Below are 26,124 nucleotides of genomic sequence, written 5' to 3'. Positions count from 1 at the left end.
TTAAAGCCTTGAAGCCAGTTGCTGTCCTGCTGCTGAGGGAGTGGGAAGGAACAGCGGGATAAACCTACTCGTTCCTTGCGGATTCAAGTTCTGGTTAGTGCTTCATCTGCTCACCGGGAGGGAGTGCTGGGGGCTGGGAGCAGCAAACACGCCATGGCCATTGCAGTGGTACTGCAGCCCAGTTCAGTGCCTTAGATGGTTTTAAGCTATTTTTGCAATGAAGGAGATGAACATAGAGCCGGAGTGGAATACAGGTAGACAACCCAGAAGTGAATTTATTTCCGTAATTCAAACTGAGAGAAGATCAACACATTCCTCCTCTCCCACCGCTGTCTATCCAGTGCCTGTTTCTACAGCCTTGTGGCCCCACACTGTGTCAGCACCTTCCACTAGAAGGTCAATACTGGCCTGGATGAACAGCACAAAATCTCCTTTCCAAAGAAGCTTGAAAACTCTCAACCAGTCATCGCCAAATCATCTCTGAGCAAATCTGTTGGGGATATAGGAAAAACTTCCAGCCTGCTCTTCAACGTGCATGGTGCAGGCAAAAACTCACACTGAGCTCAGCTGAACAAAGAGCAGCTGAAGTTCAGGGCCAGCAGAGAATGGAGAAAGCAGAGGTTGCAGAGATACAGGGACACTGGAGAGAGCAAATGGAATTCCAGAGATTTTTCACGTGCAAATAGATATTTCCTTTGAGAGTCTCTAGACTAAATAGTACTCCTTGTGTCTAAATGGACAATATATCCTGCTGACCTGGCAGCATCATCTCAGTCCAGCACAAACCAAATAATGCCCGACAGCTGCTTGAGAAGGACAGAAAAGGGAGAGGGGAGGAAGAGGAGGAGGCACGAGACAGGTTGATCTTTGTAATGTCTCCCTACCTCATTCCTTCTCTCACACGTTTCTCTTTCCTATTTTTCATACCTGCAGAGTCTTAACACCTTGGTTAATATTATGCTGGAAGTCAAAACCAAAAGGGTCTGTGCTACCCAGATGGTCAGCTCAGTTAAAAGAGACGATATTTTCTCACCTTCCCGTGTGAAAGCGCAGATGGGTTGTAGCTTGTGGGGTATTCAGAAGGTGTTTGGACCATGTGCTCAGTAGCAGCCTGGGGAGGCGCAAGCATTTTTTCGGCAGGAGGGAGGGTCTTGGCAGCGGGAGGGTGCAGTGAGCGAGCTGCCGGGAAGGATGCTGATGCAGCTCCCCGCTCCGTGTAGGAGAATGACCTGTCAAAGCTGGTTGTGGGATGAGGCGACTCAGCACCCCCGCGCTGACACTCCCCCCTCACAGCTGCATTTATGGCTGTCAGATGAGGGACTGGGCCCACCGAGACGGCAGCGGTTCACTGCACTGCCCGCTTCCTTCTCCGCCGAAATCCAGCTCAGGTGCCCGGCCGGACACAATTTTTCACAGGTCAGATGGGCAAGAGAGAAGGGAGAGGCCATTCTGACAAATCACAGCACTAATTACTGATAATGAAGCCTCCCTCCAGAAAGCTGCCAAGATCTGCAAGTGTCTCTGGACTGTGTTGGCTGTCCCTCTCCCTCCAAAAACTCCAAAATCAGTCTCTGCTGATATCCCCCTTCACTTTGCGGAAAAGGCAGCAGATACTTGAAAGGAGAGAGCCCTGGGATCCACGCCAGTGCAAAGTGGGACTCAGCATGGGGAAATGGCAAGTTCTTATTCTGGCAGCCTGGGAGAACCTTGTTTTGCTGAAACTCTTCCCACTGCACCCAATGAAAGACGGTCTCTTGTTTCGAACCCTTGCAAAAGTTGACATACAAACCTACAGCTCTAAGCGGGAGAAGTTTGCACCACAGTTTATCTAAGTGTTGTAGAGCACAGAGAGAAACTGAGTAAGGCCAATCTTGTGGATTAGGAAAACAGCCTTCTTAAAAACCCACTAGGGAGCAGGGATATTTTCCTAGTGAAAGCACTGGAGGATTCGACTCTGACCTTTCTCTGACTTCTAGGATGAGCTAACATTTGAGCAGTGTACTTTCTGCTTTGATAATCCACCTCTACCTATGAGTGACAGTGACATCTCTGTGTTCCGGGCAGAGGTTTGCGGGACAGATATTTGCACAGTGCGTGGGATTCTCAGGAGAAAGTACTGTGTTTGTGCAAGCTGTTATTAAAGCTAATTATGTCTGTAAAAGTTTCTTTCCGGGTGGAAGGTTGAGGTGTTTCATGACATGCAAGTCACACAAAGGACACAGATGGGTATTTATTGCCACCAACCTTACTTCATTGTCCAACCTTACTCTTCCCCTCGTGCTCCCCCCCATCACCTGCAGAACTGGTTCTCTGCACCTGGAGGCAGTAACCTAAAACCCTTTGTAGCAAGATGAAGAAAGGAGAGGGAAGAGTAGTCATGTCCAGTGCTTGACGTGACACTCCTTTCCCTGAAGGAAGATTTGACATGGAGACTTCCTTCACCCTGTTCTGGTTGACTGATCCCGTCTCACGGGTGTCTGTGTTGGGAGAGCTTGGGACGTTAACAGCCACACTGCAATAACAGACCAGGGGGCTGCTGTCTGCTGAGAGGTGTAAGCACTTACTAACCCAATCCTGCACCAAGGCCACGATGGAATCAAAATCATCTTGTGAGTTGCCACAAGGAAGCCAGAGAGCTGACTGAAAGTTCAGACTCCTGGGCAAATATAATAACACTTTGTGCTTCCATCCCATTTCAGCCCAGTGTCCATAGATGTTAACTCTCCATCCATAAACAGGCTAGGATTCTGGAACAAACCTTCTGTAACTCTTTTGTTCCCTCAACTAGATCTTCAGCTGACAGCGTCAGCTCAGGACGGTGTCACCCAAACCTTGCTTGGCAGTGGTATGTATCTATAGCACATAAAACTGAATTAATCACAAGGATCTGCTGGGATTGTATATCCAGTAATGCCTTATTCCCTCACAACCTGAGCAGCCTGCAGGCTCACTGTACTCATCTTCTCTCACATCTAAGATGCCGACTTCTGTTACTGTCATGAATTAGTCAGTTCTTAGACTTGTGAGAGAGTTGCTGCCACTCTGGTGTTCAACTCTTGGTAGAGTTTCATTGTAAATATTACCTGCTGAATATGGACGTTTTTGCTGTTGTGATTGCGTGGAGATTTGCCCACGTCTCAGGCAATGGCAGAGCCATTCCAGCTGTTCCTCACTCTTCATCTCTTGCGGCAAGCGGTAAAAACAAGTTGATTATTGAAGAAAAACCTGCTGCGGTTCAAAATTACCCATGAGATGCAGCCAGTTTGGTGTCTTTCTGGAGCTCAGACAGGGGAGTAGACAGTGATCTTAACTCCCATTGTGCCCCATTTTCAAAACCTCCACTCCCACTGATACGGCAGCTTTTCCTATCCTCAGTAAGTTGTGGCCTCTGCCCTTGGGGCTGTGGTCCCCTACACTCAGCACCCTGATGTATAAATAACTTTGCGCCTCATCATTTTTGAATGTTGTTTATACCCCACTGCCTACCACGTCATGTGCCAAGGTTATAAATACGCTACTGCGTCTAGACTGTATCTAAACTTGGCATTGGGTACCCAATTTCATGAGAGGAGCAGTTTCATCTATTAGTACAAAGAGGGTGCCCCAAAGTGTTTGATCAGGGGTCCAGAGGAGACTTGGCAAGAGACTTCCCTCCTCCTGCCATGCCAGAGGAGCACTGGCCCCACTTTCTGAAGGGACCTTGGAAACTCCCTTCCTCCCCTGCTCCAAAGCTGCTGGGCACCCAGCCCAAAGGAAATACCTGACCTTACCCTTTCCTGATGTGCTTCAATGCACCATTGAGTGCAAGAGGCCCGAAACATCACAGACTCACCTTCGCCAGCCTGGGCAGATCCAAGCTCAGGCTGGGCTTGGGCTGGCAGGGCAGATTGAGATACCAGGGAGAGAGGGGAGCAAACTGCTGCGAGATTGAGCTGGAAAGGAAGAACAAGCAAGCATTAGCTGCCTGTTAAAGCCATGCTGATATCACCACAGCAGGAATCTCTGCTGGTAAATACAGAGTCATAAGCAGAGCTGATGTATTTCCCCATGCAACATGTGAGTGATAATGTGTATTTTGCCTGAGGACAGTGAACCACTTGAGGCCCGATTGTCTGTACCTATGTAAGGGAGGCTACATGAACTCCTTCTCACTTCTGGGTTTTGTTTGGAGGCTTAGAGCACTCTTGACATATTGTGGCCTTCATTCCAGCTCCTTAACCCCTTGCATGGCCTGAAAGGCTGTGTGTGTTGACTTCACGTATCTCAGCTCAGGCTGCGGCTCAGGAGGACAGAACGCATACTGCAGGACCGTGTGTTTGGCTGTAAGTACTCGGTGCGTGTCAGAGGACGCGTATTTCTAGGGGATATGTCGTGGGGCTGCCTGTGCAGGCAGGGGAGCGGTACCTAAGGGTGCGGTGCGAGCTGGACTGCGTTTGCCACACGGGTTTGCACGTGTTTGGAGAAACCGAGGGGTGGAGGGGACGCTGTGTGCTGAATGAGGTGCCTGCCCAGGAATCTGGCTGGGGATGTTTCTCCTCCAAGCTCTCCAGCACGCTGGGATGTCCTGGGGAGGCTGCAGAGCTCATTTCCTCAGCGCCTGGCACCGAGTCTGCTTCCCAGCTCTCCGGCAGCCACGCGGAGCTGCCAGGAGGCCAGGAGGTGAGGCCTGTTTGAGCTGTTACCTGGGCAACAGCTAAACACTGACTTCAGATAATAATTGTAAAATAACTTAGCGTCAGGGCGATGAGGAGGGGGCTGCCACTGCCCGGGGCTCCAGGGAGCCCCATAAAATCCTCAGTGAGAAGCTACTTGTCCAAGCCAAATTGGCTGAAGCTCAATCTGTGCTCAGAACTCTTGACAAACTGTTCCCAGGGGCACTGCGGTGTGCTGGTGCTTTCAGGTGGGCTCCTGCATCACCACGTCCAGCCACCTGCCACCCCTCTGTGTTGTCTGTGGCTCCGGATGGCTCTGTGAAACACATCCAAGGGGAAAGATTTACACACAACTGGTTCCCAAGGATCCCTGAGGCAGCACAGCCTCTTGGCACACTCCTTATGGTCTCTGAGGAAAGAGCAGCACCCTGTAAAGAAAGCGGCAGTTGTTCTTCCTTCTGTGCCTGTGCTCCTGGATAAGAGGGACCAAGACTTTCTGGAGCTCTGCCCTCCCCACCGAAGCAATAATCTGCGGTCAGTTCTTGCATCGTTCATCAGATGCAGAGGACACATCAGCTGCTGCTGGGGTGGTTGCTGCAATTTGCCGTGCCTGCCTTCATTGTGTTACCGAAGGGCATTACGCACAGGCTGAACAACAAAACTGGGGCAGAGATCCTCCTGTCTGTCTGGTTGCACAGCACCGAGCACACTGAGGAGCCAGGTCCATGATGAGGTCTTCAGCACAATAGCAATATCAAGACGAATTAAGGGGTTTTGCAGAGTGTGTATAGCACAACATAAACTTGTACCTAAGCACATAAACGTTCTGTATCACGTACACATTACAGTGCAGGATTTAGTATTTGCTCGCTGCTCCTAGATTTACTGGAAAATGCCTTGACCAGGCTAGGTTGTATAATACACAGTCATGAAAAATTACTAGCACTGTTGTGTCTCTATGGCAAAGCTGGCCCTGGTGCAGTGGGAACTCGCTTCCAGACAGATGGAGCTGTAGCATTAGGTAGTCATGGGAGGGATGGGATTGTATTTGACAAGCAGCATGAGGTCACTTTTTCAGTCCCCTTAGGGTGGGATATATCAACAGGCTGCTGTTTGCCCTGAATGCAGTGTCTAACTTATTTTTTAAATCTGCTTGCACTACCTCCCCTTCCCTCTGGACTCTCTCCCATCCTTTGCCTTTCCTCACCAGCTCTGCCCAAGCGAGTGCGTCCCCCCTGCGCTGGCACAGCTGGGGATGCTGCTGGAGGGACCGAGAGCCCTGGCTGGGGAGCTGGAGCTATGCGAATGGCAGACAGATGCGGAATCCATCCGTGTTTTGATTACTCACCAGAAGAGAATGCCGTGCTGTAGGCACAGGGACAAGGTGTGAGTAGGAAGCGTGCAGGGAAGGGGGGAGCCTCTCCCACCCCAAATATGTGCTCTGTACCCTACACTTCTCTGCTTTTCAGCCAGCCAGCAAAATGAAAAACATGTGAGGGGTGGAGCAGAAGGGCAGGGATTTATGGGTTGTTTTATAGGAGATGATATAAAACACTTTTATTTCAAGTTCTCTGTTGTGTTCATTTCCTCTCTCCTTCTCTTGCTCTTTCCTTATTCACATGCAGCAGAGAGGCAGAGCAGGCGAGACCCAGGCCCTGCAGTCACAGCATAAATCTACCTGCACAAAGCCTGTGGTCAATGGCTATCCCACCGCTTTTATTACCAGGCCATTTATTCTAGCTTATGAGAAATGAGACATGGAGCCAGGTGATGGCTCTGTGCTATCGGCACTTCAGCCTGTGCTGGTTCACCAGCTCTTCCAACAGCTGTGGAGTTGTAATAACAGTGTGCATCATTTTCTTTATAAATAACCAGCCGCCGAGCATTCACGAACCCATTTGTCATTAAGTAAAATCAGCCTAGCCCCACAATAAAATTACAGAGACAAAAAGACAAAGTCACACTATAAGAGCAATGGTTGTGATTAAAACGCACATACACACAATTGAGGAAAAGTAAAATAACTCCTTTAAAGTAAAAAGAGTGTCAGTGAGACGCATTTCAGGAGGAAACGCATCCACTGAATAAAAGACAAACCAAGGAAAAGATATGTTCAAATTGTGGCAATCATTGCTCTTGTTTCTATAAAACTTAATCCTAATCTTGGGCTATTAGACCAAGTATTTTTAAAGCCAGGTTGGACAGAAAGGTTTACTGAGATAATAAATCTGGAGGTCACCCAGAGCTTTAATGTTGCAGCCTCATTAATTTCAGGGGTCTGAGCACAGACCTCATGGCAGAATCAGGATGTCAGGGGTGAGGTAAAGGAAGTAATCCTGAAATAACCCAATGAATCTTGTATGGTAAGGCATGGAAAATGCTCGGTTACAACCTTGTTACTTAATTCTGGAGTGAGGACAGCAAAAATCAAGAGACAGGAAAGGATTGTTTAAAGCTAAGCTAATGATAATAAAAAAGCACATGTGGAAGGTAATAAATCTGATGGGATGGGCAGCCATTTTGCTAAGCACTTTATACTGATGTTAGCTAATAAAACAGCAGAGCATTTGGTAACTGAGCTCATCTCTTCTGTTCATTCTACCCTTACTTAAATTAATATTTTCCTCTTTAAAAAAGCCACTCTTTATTTTTAAGGGCAAGATTGAACCAAGTGATGATGTGCAGATCCCGGGAGGTGAGAAGCATTGTTGAGATGAACCATATTTCATTTCATTCTTACCGCTATGTTGCTAGTTAAACTGCAGAGAAACACAAACACAGGAAACAACGCTATTCAGATCACCGTCACTTCGAAAGTTTTCCCCGCTTAATTTGTGCAGGGAGGGAAGGAGAAGCTGCGTGGAAGATGCAGGGCATGGTTAGTGACTCTCCTGCTTTGTTGCGCTGGAGCTGGAATGTTCCTCTCAGGCTGGAGTGTTGCCCTGGGAGGGTGGGAAGCACCAAACCGGAGCCTGTACCTTTGAAGTTCCCCACCCAGCGCACTCCCCGTTCACGGGATGTTCGGTCCCTGAGCTCACTCCTGAACAGGGTCCAGGTAGCTCCTCAGCGCTTCAGCAGCTCACCCTGGGGCCTTGAATCACAGACTCTCCTCCCATGTGTTCCCTGTTAATCCCAGTCTTGCCCGCAGAGAAACTTGCTGTGGGGATGGAGGGAAGTGGGTTCTCGGAGAGGGATGCTGCTACTCTTTTCCATTGCTCCACTTTTCATTCTCCAGAAATCAGGATTCTTCCTGCCTATATTGGGCTATGTCGGACATATTTGCACTGAACTGCCAAGGGTGGAGGAACTCTGCTCTCCCATGGCACCTCAGTGATGCTTCAGGTAATTCGTGTCCACAGCACAAAGTGACCAGGATTTTCTGATTTCACAGCAGAGGCAGAGCAGGTCTTCCCCCAGTCAATGGCTGGTGGATCTCTCGGTCAGCATGGAGCCGGGCTGCACGTAGGCAACGTTTTCACAGTCTCCCAATAACTAAGGTCACTCAGGACTCTCGGTCACTTATTCCAATTAATTGCATCTCCTATTCTTCTAGAGAAAAAAAATGAAAGACTGTAAATTCTGGCCTGAGTGGCGTCCTCTCACCACAGGTTCCTGAGTCCAGTTCCATGTTAGTGTGGAAAAAAATGTTTTCTTTTGCCAGTTTTAATTTTATTCAGTTTCTCATTCCCTTGAATGCTCTTCTTGTTCCTGTGCTGACAGCCTGCGGCTGGGTCAGCCCTGCAGCGGTTGCTTGACACGGTATTTAACATGGTAGCTGCTTCTTGGCGTCTTGGCCCTGAAAGTGGAACGAAGCCTATTTTAGCAATGACGAGATGTTAGGAACAGTGGCCAGAGAGATTTCTTTAGTGGTGCTCTTGGAAAGGATGCACTTTGGAAAGGAGAACAGAGCTTCACACATACCAGCCTCCTCACAGACATCCACTCAGTGCAGGTTTCTAGATTCCTTTCATCAGGTGCTTTGGCTGCCCTAAGTTCAGACTTTCAGTGTTTTCAGGAAAGAAACCTAATTCCTCATGCTCTTGCTTGGCTGTGTTGCTGGCTTTAATTTGAATGCCAGAAAATAGCTGAGTTGCAGGCATCAATCTGTTGTGTTGGACTATTTCACCAATATTTCAGCTAGCTGAGGACTTGAGACAGAACTGCTACAGAAACATCAGACCCAGCTCCAGCTGCGCTCGGTGGAAAAAGAGTCACTGGCTTCAGTGGGAGCTGGACTGGGACCTGAAACAGTGAGTGCAGTGGTGCTGCAATGTCTTTCATCTCGAAGCTGCTGGGTGAAATCCAGACTACGCTGGTAATGGTTGGGAAGCTGCCAGCTGCTAATGATGTGGAATAAGTTGGTGAGTCCTTGCTCCAGTTTGTATAAAGCCACCAGACAAAACAAGTCCCAAGAATAGCCAGCTCAACCCTTTCCTGGTTGAGTTCATGCTGTACTGGCAAGGGAGTAATTTAGGAACTTCCCCTGATGTGGCTCCTGTGGTGTCTGATCTGTGGAGGTCACAACGTTTCTGTGCACATTTATCCTCATGAAATTCCCTAGAAATACTCGACATGCTATGAAAACAGTGTCGGGAACATAGTGCTTTCCCAGATCTGGCCCACCCTCCTGGTGCTTTGATACGCTTCAGAGCACAACCACAAAACCTGTCGTTCTTGTGTGCCCGACTGTTCGTGCTCCAAGGTGGCTGTGCCTCCAATGCTGCTCTTACGCTGCTCTTACACTGCTCTCTGCTGGGCACTGACAACATCCTTGAGCCTAGAAGGTAGACGGCTGTCTCAGGCTAAGAAAAAACGTGCAAATTTAGCTTATGCATTGCTCCAGTTAATGTATAAAACACCCTCTGTCCCACACATACAAACTGGGCTGGACTGTGCTCCAGGAATAAGTTTCTAGCTAATGCAGATGCAGGTGGCATAAATGTCTGTAGCGGTAACCTCTTGCAAACAGGCTCCTCATGCAGCTTGGAGCACGGTCAGGCTGCCCAGTCAACCCCAGCTGGTGTCCCGTGTAAGAGTCCTTAATGAGCTTGGCAAGACAATTAGTTTAGTGTATTGGTGTATTTCACTGCTTCCACTATGCAATATGGTAAACAGTATATTTCGCTTGGAGAACTGGTCACCTAGTAAAATAGAAAACCATGAAGCTGTTGATCACCTAGCTAGGCTAGCAAAGGCCCTGCTAACCTCAGATTTGGGGAGGGAAGAGCAATTTTGTCACCTTAGCATTTGTTATTTTCAGAAGCTGCTAAACAGTGACCTGGTGAAAAAGAGAGAGCACTTTCCTGTGCTCCGGATGGTGCTTCCACCAGAGGGCTCTGCGGACACACCTTCGTGTTCAGAACGAGCCATCAGGTGAAATTGTCCAGGTTTAATCAAAATGTTGCTTCCAGCCAGTGTGGTGTTATGTTATGGCAGAGTCCGCCCCTTTAATTAAGATTCTTTAGAGGCAATGCTGTCCATACACAGCCTGTAGCTACTTAACTGACATTATATGAACTCGCCATAGCTTGTTCCTAAACATTCTTTGTGGGGATGCATTGGGAAATGTGGTTTCATACCCTACAGCCGATAGAGAACTGAGCAGGAAAGTGTTCACAGCCAGTCTGGGTAACTCCCTAAGAAACCTACATTAGCTGCTGCAATGTGTTAAATTTAACTGAAATGTATGAACAAATAAGTTTTAGACAGCAGTGTAGGGGAAAGGGACCTGGGGGTCCTGGGGACAGCAGGGTGACCATGAGCCAGCACTGGGCCCTTGTGGCCAGGAAGCCAATGGGACCTGGGGTGGGTTAGAAGGGGGTGGTCAGTAGGTCAGAGAGGTTCTCCTGCCCCTCTGCTCTGCCCTGGGGAGACCACACCTGGAATATTGTGTCCAGTTGTGGCCCCTCAGTTCCAGCAGGACAGGGAGCTGCTGGAGAGAGTCCAGCGCAGCCACCAAGATGCTGAAGGGAGTGGAGCATCTCCCGTGTGAGGAAAGGCTGAGGGAGCTGGGGCTCTGGAGCTGGACAAGAGGAGACTGAGGGGTGACCTCATTAATGGTTACAGATATCTAAAGGGGGAGTGTCAGGAGGATGGAGCCAGGCTCTTCTCGGGGACAACCAATGGTAGGACAAGGGGCAGTGGGTACAAACTGAACACAGGAGGTTCTACTTAAATATGAGAAGAAACTTCTTCTCAGTGAGGGTGGCAGAGCCTGGCCCAGGCTGCCCAGGGAGGTTGTGGAGTCTCCTTCTGTGCAGACATTCCAACCCGCCTGGACACCTTCCTGTGTAACCTCAGCTGGGTGTTCCTGCTCCATGGGGGGATTGCACTGGATGAGCTTTCCAGGTCCCTTCCAACCCCTGACATTCTATGATTCTATGATTCTATGATAAATGGCTGTGCTGGCCTCCCAAGACCCCTTGGCGGTTGAATGCCCAGCACACCGCCCCGGTACCGAACTCCCGGATCCCGGTATCGAACCCCCGGTTCCACCCCTCCGCTCCCGCATGTCCCCCCGCCCGCCGCGCCGGAGGGGGCGGAGCTACGCGACGTGACGCCCCGCGCGGCCGTTTGACGCACGACGCGCCGCCCGCCGGCGTCTGGTGCGCGGCCCGGCCCCCGCCTGCAGCTGCCGCCGGCCGAGCCTGAGGCGGCGGCGCCGGCACCATGGCGGGTGCCCCGCAGGAGAACACGCTGCTGCACCTCTTCGCCGGGGGGTGAGTGCGGCCGGCGCGGCGGAGGGCTGGGCGCGGGGTTGCGGCCGGCGGAGAGACGCCCGGCCGCTGCCTCGTGTGAGGGGCGACCGGCGGCCTCCCCTCCCCTGGGCGAGCCGGCTGCTGGGGGAGAGGCTGAGGGTGGTGGGCACAGCCCGCGGCCTTTCCGCCGGCCCCTCGCGGCCCCGAGAGCCCCTGAGGAGCCGGTGGAGCGGCGGCCGGGCGGCTGCGTCCTGGCTCTGTGTGTAAAGGGGACAGGGCGATTCTTTCCAGATTTAGAAAATACATCCTTAGCAGGCCGAGCAGGAGGGGTAAGGAGGATCACGGTACGGCTTGAGATCAGCACTGGGCAGGGTTAGTTGTGCCGCTGTGACATTTAGCTATATATAATTTCAGAGTCTTGCAGAGCTGTGGCATCCAGCTCTATTAAATGAAACACTTTACTCCAAATGCTCCTCATCTGCTGAATTGAGCAGGAACTGAGGGATGTCAGCCAAAAAACGTCGTCCAGACTGCAGGCTTTGTGCTTTTTGGTGGACCATAGCTTGGTTTTGTCATGGAACATGAGTATTTGCACAGCACTTAGATAAGCTCTGCGTAGGTGACAGTTAATAGTGGAGGCTGTGTAACTGCCTGATCCATATGAATACACTGAAAAGCAAGTACTCCAAAATGGGAGAAGGGTTGTGGGGAAAAACAGAGGAGGTCCTGGTCCAGGCCACTTCATTTAAGTTCTTGCGAGGCGCTGTAAACTTCTTATATTTGTTGTGTTAAAAGCTTAAATAACAACTCCACCCAGCCCAACCCACAAACCGCCAGTCAAAAACCCTCCCCAAAAGCCTTGTTAATTAACTTATTACAGTAATTTTAATAGTAGTCCAGTAAGATCATTTTAGAGTGTATATTAAAAATAAATTTAAAAAAAATCTTCCATTATGTGATAGTAGAAATCTTCTTTAATTATAATATTTGTTTTTAATGGCTTAAACTCTGTAAGTAGTAGAATATTGTGTAGAGCTCATCAGCTGACAATAGTTAGGAAGCCAGCATGAAACCCGTTGTTCGTTTAAATCTGTTTAGTAGTAGCCCATTGTTTCTTTTGTTGCTAAACAAGAGACTTCCGTCTCCTCTGACATGTCCCTGGAGCAGTAGGTTCATTTAATATAATATTAAACCAAACAAAGTTAAGTTTTCCAGAGGCACTGACCTTATTCTGTGGACTTGAACTCTGTGTATTAAGTCCTCTTTTCCCCTGCACCTCTTGCATTAGCGTAATATCTGGAGCCTGTGACAGGAACTGGACACAAATGTACACAAGCAACTTGTTTGTTAGTAGTAATGCCTATGCAGAGCTCTAGGTGTCCTCACGTAACTCAGCAGACCATAAATGAATAGGAATTTTAAACTCTTCAGTGTTTTAAGCTAATACTGAGTGATCAGCATCTTCCTTACTCATTCAATGTGCCCTCTACCTTCTCTAATGATCCTGCTAAACAACCATTTTCTGCAGCGTGCCTGGGAAGTCACCAGGTCCCATCTGGTTTTGGGAGAGCATGGAGTGGAAAGAGCAGAAACACAGCAAGGAATAGCCCCCTGACCACTCTGGGATAATGAGATATATCTGTTTCTAAAGCCGTGATGAAAATACAGCACAGAAGAAAGAGATGGTCTTTTAGAGTGTACAGGCTTTTAAATGTTGGTTGCTGGACCTGATTCTTGTTCAGCGTATCTTGCTGTTTACAGAGACACAGAAAAGTGTGCCGTGGTTTATCTTGCTGTGGTGTTACAAAAGGGAAAATGAAACAGCAAATTTAGTCTTCTCGTGTACCAGGCAATGCTAAAGTGTTTGGTCCAGCCATCCACCATCCAGTTTATTTCAGAGTGGTTCCCTTTTGAAGGCCCTGAACTTCCATATCCTGCATACAAAACTACTAACGCTATTATCTCTGCTTTTCAAGTGAGAAATGCAGACTTCTTAGAGCTTGCTGGATAGGACAAGAAATTGAACATCAGTTTCAAAGTGTTGCCCAAGCTATGGAAACACCTTTCTCTACATGTAAGAAATGTAGTAGGCAATAGGTGATGTGTTCTGGGGGGACGGTGACCCTGAGGGCAGGGAAGATTTCAGGAGCAGCAAAGAGAATGATGCCCGAGTTGCACAACAGATGTGAGCATGTTTATGTTCCTGCCTCCCTGCTGAAGTCAGTGCAGTTGTTGCTTGTTTTTGTTTGGGAAAAACTCTGGACTAATCTGCAGCAGAGGTTACTCCATGTTGTCTTCCCTGCTGAGTAATACTGTTTACTCCAGGGATTTCTTAAGAAGTGGTATTTAGAGGTTGCTGTGCCCTTCATAGAACTGGCAAAGAGCAAAAACTGGGAACAAACTTTTAATCTTGATTTCATTATAGTTACTGTGTGTCATGCTGGGTTGTAAGTTATGATTAAATTATGATTCCTCTGACCAAGCAGCTCATCATCTTTTGCCCATGATTTTGCTAAAGTCAGTGGTATTCTACTGAAAGATCATTAAGGGTTTGGATGCCTTTTTTTTTTGTTTTGGTTTGTATTTTTGCAGAACTCCTTTAACATTCAGCATTGTGTTGTTATTAATATTAATATTGCTCAGTGATTAAATCTAGGACAGATGAAGTAAGCCCTACTCTTAATTAAGATTCTTGACATCTATATAAATTGTGCTAGTGGGTGCTGAGAGTTTATTTCAAGTGCAAGTCATTGGTGTTTTGGGGGGTGGACTTTGTAAAAACAGCTGGCAGCAAGAGAAAAATTGGAATTGGGTTTTGAGGCTTAGATCCCTGGCATGTTTTTTAAACAGTTTTTCTTTTAATGGAAGTAAAAATAATTTTTCTGTGGCTTTTAATGTATAGTGCATTATGTATCTCCATAAACACGAAGTATGTTTCATATTCTTAGGCCAAGGGTTTCCTTAGTTCCTTTGTTTGGACACCACAAGGCAGAGAACTGTATTTTGCTGCTGTAGTGGTGATACATGAGGAGGCATTCAAAGCCTGAAGTGCAAATACTGGTTTTCTGGCAGTAAGTGACAGGCCAAAGCTGATCGATTGTTGGGTGTCTCGCGTTGAAGAGGTTTTCTGGCTGTGATACATGCAGAGTGTAGCTGGGAACCTCTTGTGATGTGCTTGCTGTGTGACCTGTTGAAGATATTCTAACATAGTGCTTTGTTTCTGAGGAGGTTTTTCTCTTTTGACTAAGGGCAAAGGCAGTCATTGTTTGGGATTTTTTTTCAAGAGGCTGTGGAATAAACACTGCTTAACATCTGTGGAACTGTAGTTCCGCACTGATGTATCAAAAAAAACCCTTCAAACCAGCATGAAGACTTGGAGGTTTTGCCTTGATTGCAGCATAAGATTTTCCCAAATGAAATTTATCTGGCTGTATATCTGGTGTCTGAATCTTTCAGGGCTCATGGCTGTTTATTCAGCTGAATAAGGCTTGTTGTTTTTCCATTCTTCCCAGATGTAGGCATTTGGAACACCCTAGGAATACAAAGTGTTTCTTTTATGCACAGTGTGTTACTTTTCAGCTATCTTTCTAGGGCATAGAGCAACACCAGGTTATGATATGTAGAATTCCCATGTGGAGGAAAATCAGCTCCGCTGAAAGCACTGCCCAGTACATCCAAGTCCTTACTTGAACTATCTGCTGTGTATTTGTATTTGGGACATAATGTGTGCACCCTGTTGACATTCAGAAATTCCTGTTAGACAATGCATTTTTCTTAAATGTCACACTGACAACATAAACTTCTGAGCAGCTAAAACTAGTGATGCAGACTATTAACTCACTGTCTCAAGTATCAGAGGATTGCATATGCATTACCAGAAGTACTTAAATATTAAAGGCTACGCAAATTAACCAGATTATCAAACTGAAAGGGTGAAAGGCAAGGAGTGGGCTAGAAAGGCAAGACGACAGCTGATGCAGGAGCTATGATGCCAAAGAGGCTAAAAGTTGGATGGCAAGATGTCACTCTGGACTGAGCAGCTGGTGGTTCAGAAACAGCAAATGGAGTTTCAGAATTCTGAATTAATGAATTGTTACTGTGGAAGCATTGGTTTAATGTTCATAAATGTGAAATAAATGAGGACTGAAATTGGGAGCACCCAATAGTGAAGCATTGGTAGATAAATTAATTGAGAATTAAGGCAATCAAATTCTCTTCATCAAATTCCCACAGGCTTACAGTTTCCCTTGAGTATGTTGATTAATCAGGTGTTAATTGTACGTATTTGTGTCTGTATTGGGTGTACGTAGTAGGAGAGGTGGCAGTGGGGATCTGCAAGAGGGACCCTCCAAACATGTCCTGCTCTGAGCAACAAGTGTGAGCTGTGGGAACAGGAAAGGTTTTGCTTGGGAAGCCATTCCTGACCTCTCGTTTTGCCCCAGGATCTAATTTCAGAGAAATGTGAGCAACGTGAGATGCACCTGACAAAACGGAGAAGGATAAACTGAAGCGATGTCCTCCAGAGTAGTACTGACGCAACAGAAGGCTCGTGTCCAAGCCCTGCTTCAGTACACAAAATAATCAGAGACCCATGCAAAATAAGCAGAGGCCTGATAAGGTCTCTGTGAACACTGTCATTTTTGAGCCAAATGACACAATTTCAGCTGCTGTGTACCTAGTTCCATGAACAACTTTGTGACTTTATTCAACAGTCAAAGCATGAGTGCTTTGAAAGGGGTAAAGGCAAAGCTCTTTCTTACAGTATCTGTCACTTTGGATATACGGACTGTCCCTAGTTTAGACTTTTTGCCTTTCAGCAGCAAAGAGGAAGAAGCAAGAACTTGGAGGATAAGCTCATTGAAGCATGCTGTTGAATCATATTGCTGGTGTCAGTGAAAACACAGTTTTTTCCGTGAGATGCACTTGTATCTCATAGTGCAGTTGTAGTGAACGCACTTGGAAAAAAACCTGAAATGTTTAGTTAAGTCTTCCTAAATCCCAGTGTGTTTGATTAATAACATTTAGATACAGTACCTTTTAGCTAACTTCAGCATTATGTTTAATCGTGAAGTTTGACAGAAGGGACATTCAGTTACCAAAGAGGAACAGCACTAGAGAGAAATACTTTGACCAGTCGCTTTTGAGATCACTGGTTACAGTGAAAAATTAGGACTCGTACACCTTGTATTATTGTGCTTTTTCTGAGGCTCAGTCTGACTACATTAAGATCAGTATATGCCTACTATAGGGTCATTTATTTTTTCTTTATATATTTATGTGTGTGTCTATATGTGTATGCATATATACGTGTGTGTATAATATTTTATTTTTGTCTTTCTGTTAGCAGAGTCTGGGATTTCTCTTCTTTAGTAGCTTTCTGTCATGTTACTCTGTTTTCCCACCCTCCCTCTCATCCTTGCAGCTTCCTTTCTCCCACCCCCTCAAAAAAAGTTGATATCTGTTGTTTTTAAGAGGGCCTAACTTAGTGTAGTTTTGATATTTGCTGCTTTTGTAGATGGCTCTTTTAATCACAAGTACTGAAATGGTGAAGAATTATATAGCTGTGTTTTGTGTCTATAGTGTCCTAATCCCCAGTGACTTGTTCTCATCTGCCAGCTTCCTGCTTCCCATAAGAAAAATCCATCCAAGGGTGCATCTGTTTAGGACAACAACCTCTGAAACGTGGATGCCTCTGAAGTTTTGACAGGCAGAATTCCAAGTTCCAGCAGAACACGGGACCAGCAGATGATCATTCAGGGATTTTTGTTAGTGCTGGGTTTCATCTTTGTGTTTACTAATCTCATCGCTGCACATGATCATTATAACATTATAATGGGGCATTATAACAGTTTCTCAACCATCTCTCTCCTCCCCCAGGGCTTGGGAACAGTCTCCCTTGCCTCATGCCAAAACTGACCTGCTTCCTAATAATTCGTCCACTATGTGGAGCAACTGGCAACAAGTCTTCAGATTTTATTTATATGCTGTGCTGTGATTTGACACATCTGCGCACCTGTGATTTTCTGACTATCTTCTGTTTAAATTGTGTCTTACAGATGCGGAGGAACGGTTGGTGCTATCTTTACATGTCCCTTAGAGGTAATAAAGACGAGGCTCCAATCTTCCAAGCTGGCTTTCCGGGCTGTCTACTACCCGCAAGTCCAGCTGGGGACCATCAGTGGTGAAGGAATGGTCAGGCCAACATCTGTATCACCTGGACTCTTTAGTGTTCTCAAGTGAGTACTGCTTCTCCTGCCATTCAGTGTTGCTTGACACCAGTGATGTGAATTTCAATTCTTCTGTGCAAACATGGAATGCAAATTTTGCCCCAGACTTACACTGGATGGATTCCTGTCAGTTTGGCTTCTTCCTTCAGCAGTAGAAAGAGAAATTATTATTTTAAAAACATATACATATTCAGGATTCCAGAGTGTTCCTTTGAACTTCACAGAAGTTTGCTGCCAGCACTTAGAAACTTCCCAAAGTTAATTGATTTGAATAAGTGCCTGGAGATGTTATTTTTAGATGGTGTCCTCACATTTAGGCTCTTTGGTAGCAATGACTTCCTAGGGATCAATACACAGGACATACTGTAAACTCTTGATGTGCCTTAGCTTGTGGGAGCTATCACAGAAAATACTCTGGAGGAAAGGACTTTTTCCTCTTGTTCAACACTGAGAAGTGTCATCTCTGAAGTCCAAATCTCCATACTGTATTTCATGTCGAAGCACCACAAACTTATGGTTCAGACCTCATGCAAATAGCTTGAGTTTATTTGGATCATTAAGCACCGCAGGGTGATGCAGAGAGGTCCTGTTTAGATCAGGTAGCAGAAATGCCAAGGAAAATAATGACTAGCAAAGCAAGCGGAATGGTTTTATGTAAGGCCAACACACTTGGCAGATTGCCTGGGGAGAAGCTGCACAGTTATATAACAGTACAGTGCTAATTCAAATTCTCTGCAGAACTATCTGGCTAGAGTCGTTCTGGGACTTGAGTTTCTGTATTGTAAACAGTGCTGCCTTCCCCTGCCAAACATTTCTTTGTCTATTCAGAGGTGAGTCTAGAGCAATTCGTGACTGAAAACGTGAGGTAGTGCCAGTTGCCGTTGATTTTTCATCTCCTTTCCCTTGCTATCTTTTCACCTTGCAGCATGGGAATTTAGGCAGCTGTAACTAAAGAAGTGAAAACTTCAAGACACAAGGCTCTTAATTCATCCTCTTGGCCCATCTTTTTCTGGATTGTCTTTAGAGAGAGAGGAAATAATTTAAAAGTGGGTCAGCCTCTTAATATGTTTATTAAGCTCATTACATTTGGTGACTGGGATCTTAATTTCATTTCACTTCAGGAATTGCTCAGCTGCATGTATCAGCAAGTTTTCAACCTGCTTGCTTCAGTGGATTGAGAAATGAGAGCAAAATATTTATGCTGTTGTTTCCTTGCAGGCAGCATCTATGAAGAACAGATAATGCTATTGATTGTGATCTTTCTGATAAAGTACAAAGGTATAAAGAAAGAAGTCAAGTCAGGTCTTCTGCATTTACTCTTCCATGTCTTTCTCAATCCTGGTCATGAATTCATTGCCAGACTGGGTATCACTTGGGCCTTCTGTTTTGTGAAAATTGTATGGCTAAATAAGCAGCCATTAGAGGCCTAGCTATAAAATTGCTCTGTAAGAGTTAAAGGTGTCGAGTATGAAAGCCCCTTAACTACTGTAAATAGAAAGAAAGTAGGTACGCAGGAGGGCAGGTTAAACCTGCTGCTGAACAGAAAGCGCTCCAGAAGGACAGGCTGTTTTTGTCTAATCCATTTAAGATTCTGATGAGTCACCCCAGCTGGAATCTGCAGTCGTGACTGTTAAGTGACAAAGAACAAGTAGTTGGTGAATCTGTCTCCTTGGAGACACTCAGCCCTGGAGTTTACACTGAAAGTTCAACTCTGCTGCAGAAAAAGTGTTTCAGAAGCTCCTGTATCTTCTTTTGTCTAATGAGTTTGGTTTTGGAATCTGTGGGGAACATGCTCAACAGTGCTAATGACCTAGAAAACAATTTCTGGAAAATTGGCAGTTCTACCAGGGGCACATGAACTACGCATGGAGCCTGGTGTTATCAGGATTTTCTTGTTCACCAGGTGAGCTCAGTTCAGAGGGCTGCTGTCTAGCAGGTTGTGCACTGAAATCCCAGTAATTACTGGGCCATACCTGGTTTTCACTGGTAAATACTTGGCTGTTTGCTAGTTGGCGACTTTTTAGTACTTGTTTATATGTCTGCTGTGAGTAGTCCAAGGAATTTGTAAGATAAGTCTCTTTTAATGAGGCACTTCAGCAAGGTGTTATACAGAACTTGACAGCTGCTGGAGAAGCTGCCCAAACAGTTTATCTTCTTCAAGGAAGTCCTAGCCCAGTGTGCCTTTGTGTGAGGGAAAATGGGTGGAAGAGGCGTGGGAAAGCTGGGCTGTAGCAATTGCAGAACTGCAGGAAAGCATCACTTGGTGATCTTCCTGCTCGAGACCTGATCAAGTCCAGTCCTGGGAGGAATTCACAGCAGGGCCTCTGTAGCTGGAGTTTACTTGGGTAAGATGATGGGAACTGTTTTGAATGCCCTCAAAACCAGGTATCCCTGCACTCCCTGGGGACACTAGGTAATTGTAAAAGGGAAAAAGATTTCATTTTTCCTGTCTCTATGCAGGAAGCAAACTCCTGAATTGCTTAGATACAGAGAATGCCAAAAATATTCTTCGTTCATTAGAGTCACCTATCAGTGGATTCTCCATGAAACTTTAATTCAGTTCCTGACTGCTTTCAAAGAATGGAAATCATAACCTTGTGCCATATGACACACATTTGCCTGTAGTGCACTGAAGTTTTATGGTATAGTGGCTTTTATCCAGTAGTATATAATTCTGCTGATCTTCAAGTATATTATGTATCTTAAAAGCTAACAGCTTCACAATCAATAGTCATGACTTTTGTACAATTCTTTGGACTGACTGACAGAACAAGAAGCATGACTTTTAACCCAAATATTAACTTTTTTCCCTGTTTGTTTTTATTTTAAGGTCAATTCTAGAGAAAGAAGGACCAAGGTCACTCTTCCGAGGGCTGGGTCCAAACTTGGTTGGAGTTGCACCATCAAGGTAAATAGTTAAACTATTGGTAAAAGACACATTTAAGGTACCAACTCAAATGTTGCAGTGCATTCGTAATTCAAAAGAATAGCTCATGAAGTTGTCCTATTTGTAAACTAAGATTTGTGCATGTATACCACACAGTATACATAACAATAAATACTTCTAAAAATCTGCTTTATGCTTGTATAACACTGGAAGGTGCAGATTAAATGAGACACTTAAATTCCAAGTCATTGCAAGAGCCACTTATCATGCGCTTGAGAAAACAAGAGGAAGTCATGCAGAAAAATCTGTAGGATTAATATTTGCATTTTTCTAATATGATCTGCTGCTTCCCTGCGAATACATAAAATACTTGCCAAACACTGAGTAGGAGCTAGATGCCAGGGGAGGAAGGTACCTAACTGGTCCTTGATTGCCTAAATTCTTCTCAAATTAAAAACTGTAGCTGAGGGGGAGAGACTTGCATCACTGCCATATAACAGCTCTGTGTGTGTCCCCAACAAAATCAGCTACAAAGTTTATTTGTATTTGGAAGTCTTGCAGGCACCTAAATGGTTTCCACAAATGCCTACGACACTCCAGTTTTTGGCAGGGCTGAAGATCTTTGTGCCTCGCAAATGTCAAAACGTGTTAGCAATAGGGAAATTGGCAGATGTTCTCTGCCTGAAATAAAAGGAACTGGGAGAGTGGTGCACTCCCTCTCTGGCCTCTTGCCTAGTAGGTAGAATGTTCCCCCCAGAAGTGGGGAATCCTCTTTCTGTACAGGTAGTCCTTGCAGCAGGGATCTGAGTCCAAAACCACCTGCTTTTCCATGCACCTTACTCGTGCTGTCTTCTGTATTCCTTCAGATTCTTCCATAAGGTTGGAATAAGATACTTTATAGAAATTCTCACATTGTAGCCACCAATAACCACTTGTTTTTAGCAGTTCACGTCAAGGAGCTGTATCAGTTGGTTCAGACAACTTTTTTGGCTGTTGCAAATCGACTGTGTTTCCTCTACTCATATGCATTATGTAGGGATTAGAGGTGTGTGAAACTTTTATTTCCAGGGTCAAGTGGTTAAAGCACGAAGTGCAAATTTATGGAAAACGTGGGCTGCGGGTAGGAAAGTGACCATATTGCCTCCAATCTCAGACTTGGTGTAGAAGTAAAATATTTCTGCCCTGTGGGTGTCAAGTCAGATATTGGCACTGTCATGTAAGGAGAAGAAGAGAAAACAAAAACCACCAAACACACACAAACCGACTGTGTCCTTGTAGATGGAAGCAATCATATGGAGGCCTCTTTGGAGGGAAAGTTGCTTTTTGATGGCAGGAAGAAAAGTAATGTGTCTAATTTGACATTGTGTGTATTACATTGATTATTTGTTTGGTTTTTTTCCCCACAGAGCTGTCTATTTTGCATGTTACTCCAAAGCCAAAGAGCGATTTAATGGCATTTTTGTGCCCAACAGCAACATTGTGCATATCTGTTCTGCAGGTTCTGCAGGTATGTATTTGTAATTTGTCTTCCATATGGTCTGCAGCAATACCCCAGTGTCCAGCCCCTCACCAATTGCAGGCAATACGTGCATTGGTATCTGTGTGGCTCTGAGATGCACCTTAACTCTTTCTTTATTCCAGACTATTGTTGCTACAAGGCTTCTATCCCTCTCAATAGTTAGGAAACAAATAGAATGAATTGTAAGGGGGGACTGGACTTTCAGTCTGTCTGTCCAGGACCTAACACACACCAGTCTGGGCTGACAGCTCTGGATAACTGTATATGGATGAGTACAGAGGCCAGTATATATGTGGCACATTCTGAATATGTGCACTTAGTTTGAGATTGCGTGGGCCAGAAAGCAGGAGAGTGCTAGCTCCTAATTTACCGTGCCTACAGAGGAACTGTTTTCCTGTTCAACACTTTGAAATATTTCTAGATTGTTGCTTACTAACTTGGGGTGAACTTTTTTTCCAACTGCAATGCTATGGTAACGTCTCTGAATGTAAGAAAATAGGCACACCAGCAACCTTCTGATACTGTTTTAGTCTAATTGTTTCATGATGTTGTATTTTTCCTACCGGGATGGGGAAAATAGTTTGTTCTTGTAGGAAAAATACTGCAGGAGAGCTCCACTAGTTCAAACATCAGTCACCAGAGTGATCATCAAAACTAATGTTTCCTAATCTAGCCCCTTAATTATGGGTGCATTCTGCTAATGAGATGGCTCAATGGCACCACCTAGAGCCTTGGGGAAAACAAAAGACTAAAACGTGTGCTTTCCCCACAGATTTCTTTTTATCTATTATTCCAAATGCCAGTAAGTAAGTGAGATATCTTGTCTACAGCAGTCTTTAAGGAACATGAAGTACATATTAAAATAGGTGCAAAAAGGAAGAATCCTTTAAGAAATTCCAAGGCCTCCTGAAGTTTAACAGGGGCTGGTTCTCTGGCAAGAGAAAGATTGTAAGCCACGCACCTTTTATTCTTTCGAAACCCCTAGATAGAGCTGGTGACTAGAACTATCCCACTGCATGGTGTATGAGTTCATGTTTGCCATGGCAATGCACTGGCCTGGATTCAGCTATACTTTTGATTTTCTTTTTTGCAGCCTTTATCACAAATTCCCTGATGAATCCTATATGGATGGTGAAAACCAGAATGCAGCTGGAACGGAAGTAAGTAACTGATGAAGGGAGATTAGATGCCAGTGAGTGGCTAAGGGAGCCTCTGGAAAACCAAACGGTCACATTTTTACTCCTGGTTATTTGTACTGTGGTAGATCTTGCCCCAGTTGTTTCTCTGACTCTCAATTCCACCTTTCAAGCCTGGTCAGAGTAAAGGTTGAGGTTCTGTGTGTCATACTTCAGTTTGATGCACAGTTACTATTGAGAAGGATGTGGAAGTTACCTTGAGTGCTGAATTACGTTCAGTTTCTGGTTTCACTGTAAATCTTAGGTAAATTTGGGTATAGCATTAATTTTCTCTCGGACTCCTGCTTTCAGAATCTTCTGTACTTCATGGGTCGATGTTGAGGATAAATATATCCAGGACTGAAATGCTTTCACACGGCAAACAGAGGCTGTGGAAAGGTCAGAAGAGCTCACGTGGGAGGCTGAGCAGGAGGTTGCAGTCCGTGTCCCATTTGGCAACATCACTTGTTCTGATCCCAGACCACACAGCTGTGTGTTCCTGCAGCAAACCAGGGTTACTGGTACACAGCGAGGTAGCTGTGAACAGAAAGCGTGATGTTTCTAAATTGCAGTGAAGCCACATGAGTTTAGTTTCATAAAACCTTCTAGAGGCAATAAGAATCTGTTGCAGTGGGTTAATGATCTTTTGCTTCCTTCGGCATTGTATTATTGTTAACCATACCTCCTGAAGACAGAGAGGGAATTTGACAGTAATATCTTTCAGTTGAGTGATTCACAGTCACTGGTGGTTATTGAAGCAATGAGGGACTCTGCTAATAATGTGACTGCTTAGAATGGAAATTTCTTCCTGCAAGGATGTTTTAGATCAGATAAGAAAGATCCTTTAAGGCACCACAACTTATAAATAATTTATACGACTTAATTCCAGCACTTCACAGGGTGGCACCTTTGAACTGAGTGCTGCCTCTTAAAATGAAGGATAATTCCTCATGTAGCAGACCTTTGTCTCTAGGCCTGCTGATGGTGGCTTTAAATGACATTACTAGTTGAACCCAAAGCAGTGTCTCTTCAGTGGATATTGTCTTTAAAGCATTGGTGTGAACTATGACAGGCTGGATTGAACTTGAGCTGTAAGAATCATTACGAGTATTTATTAGTGAATTAGGAAAGCCAAGTGTGCACTCTTAGCATGATAGTCCTTCTCTATGCAGCTTTCCTAGAAGATTTTTAGAGTAAAACTTAGGAGAGAACCATTTCTGTAGTTATAAAAACTATTGAAAGCTATGAGATTTTTTTTTTTAATATTAATTCTTTTTCTGGGCTCATTATATGCTCTGTTTTGTTTGTTTTTAGAGTCAGGGGTTCAAAACCAATGAATGCTTTGCAGTGTGCTAGATACGTTTACCAGACAGAAGGTATCCGCGGCTTTTATAGGGGCTTGACTGCCTCCTATGCTGGGATTTCTGAGACCATTATCTGCTTTGCTATTTATGAAAGTTTAAAAAAGCACCTAAAGGAAGTCCAACTGCCCCCTTCTCCTCCTAATGGGACCGAAAGGAACTCGACAAGCTTCTTTGGACTGATGTTTGCTGCTGCTGTTTCAAAGGGCTGTGCTTCTTGTATTGCCTATCCACATGGTATGTTATCTTTTCCATTTGTGACTACAGTAGAACAGCTGTTGCTTGTAATCTAAGACGAAATATGGGGTTTAGGGCTGTAAAATTCTTAGTCGTTTGAATGGCCAAATGCACGTTACTGTGGCACGTGCGTACGCGTTGGTGTCTTCAGTACTGGTCCCGTCACTCCTAGTTAGCCATGTAGTTGGGGACTGGGACTTCCTAATTTCAAAACATCTCAAAAAATGCCAAAAAGAAATTGAGTACCTGATGCTTCTGTTGTCACTAGTAGCCTCATCTGAGTCCCCACGGCCTTTGGGATTCTGTGATCAAGTGGTGGGAAAACACTAGTGGGCTGAGCAGGATTATTCTGTTTTGATAGATGTGAATGTTACCATGGTTATAGAGAAAGAGCAATATTGATTATGTGAGCATCAGTGAAGCATTTAGTTCTGTAGCAGCTTGAATGGGCAAATAATCCATTTATTCCACGTGAAAAGGAGCACATCGTTAACTTTTGCTTCTTGCCTGAAGGGCAACATGGACAGGATTCCACGGCTGAAAGTTGGTACAGGAAGGAAGGTTTTCCGGCCCTGGGTTTTGCATGCCCTTTCATGGTCACGGTGTGTTTCTTGATGAGCAGGTTTATACCTCGTTAACTTTGGACTCTGTTTTACTTTTCTACAGAGGTCATACGGACACGGCTGCGAGAAGAAGGCACTAAATACAAGGCTTTCATTCAGACAGCACGTCTGGTAGCACGTGAAGAAGGCTATCTCGCCTTCTATAGAGGACTCTTTGCTCAACTCATCCGGCAGATACCAAACACAGCTATTGTGTTGTCTACCTATGAGTTAATTGTCTATCTGTTAGAAGACCGTGGAAAGTAGCAGAGCCAGGACTCCTGTTACAGACTGTAGACCAATTTCTTCATTGAACAAATAGTCCTTTAAGAGACTGATGCAGGTGGCGGTGCTGGTGGGGAAACTACAAGTCTGTGGTCACCTGCTGGATATTTCCTTTTGGATTCATGCTTTCTGAAAGGTCTCAAGTCATTAACGTTAATAGTTAATTATAACTTTTTTTTAACTTAATGATAATTAAACTGCTACTAAATTAAATTTCACTATTTAATTTAAGTATATGTTTGTCCTTTTCCTTAAGCACAGCCATATGTGGTCAAGGAATGTACCTCATACCATTAAGTGATCTCTTGGACTGATGTTCATTAAAACTGTATTAAAACAAGAGAAGAACTGGTTTGGAAATTTGAAACTCTGTCTTCTTTCCACTGGGCTCATGTCACTTTTTACCACTGTAATAGCAAACTTTGAGAGTTCTGGTTTATTCAAGGTCCATCATTCATTGCTGTGTGAGCATCCTGGAGTG

General features: G+C 45.1%; 1 protein-coding gene across 2 annotated transcripts; it reads left to right on the top strand.

Moving 5' to 3' along the window:
- Positions 1 to 11,232: 11,232 nt before the first annotated feature.
- SLC25A33 (solute carrier family 25 member 33) lies at positions 11,233 to 25,874 on the top strand. 2 transcript variants are annotated; one of them, XM_082069788.1, is made up of 7 exons: positions 11,233 to 11,371; positions 17,407 to 17,586; positions 20,408 to 20,485; positions 21,871 to 21,971; positions 23,077 to 23,143; positions 24,473 to 24,756; positions 25,423 to 25,874. In XM_082069788.1, exons 1-7 carry the CDS (start codon positions 11,322 to 11,324, stop codon positions 25,623 to 25,625), a joined length of 963 nt encoding a protein of 320 aa, XP_081925914.1. In that variant the 5' UTR covers positions 11,233 to 11,321; the 3' UTR covers positions 25,626 to 25,874. The 2 variants fall into 2 exon arrangements, with proteins under 2 accessions (XP_081925914.1, XP_081925915.1); XM_082069789.1 differs by lacking the exon at positions 11,233 to 11,371 and adding an exon at positions 16,964 to 17,115.
- The last annotated feature ends 250 nt before the right edge of the window (positions 25,875 to 26,124 follow it).

Source organism: Streptopelia decaocto (genome assembly GCF_964273445.1).
Source record: "Streptopelia decaocto genome assembly, chromosome: 20".
Taxonomy (NCBI): domain Eukaryota; kingdom Metazoa; phylum Chordata; class Aves; order Columbiformes; family Columbidae; genus Streptopelia; species Streptopelia decaocto.
Note: the sequence above shows the minus strand (reverse complement) of the source record. Positions and strands in the feature narration are given on the sequence as shown.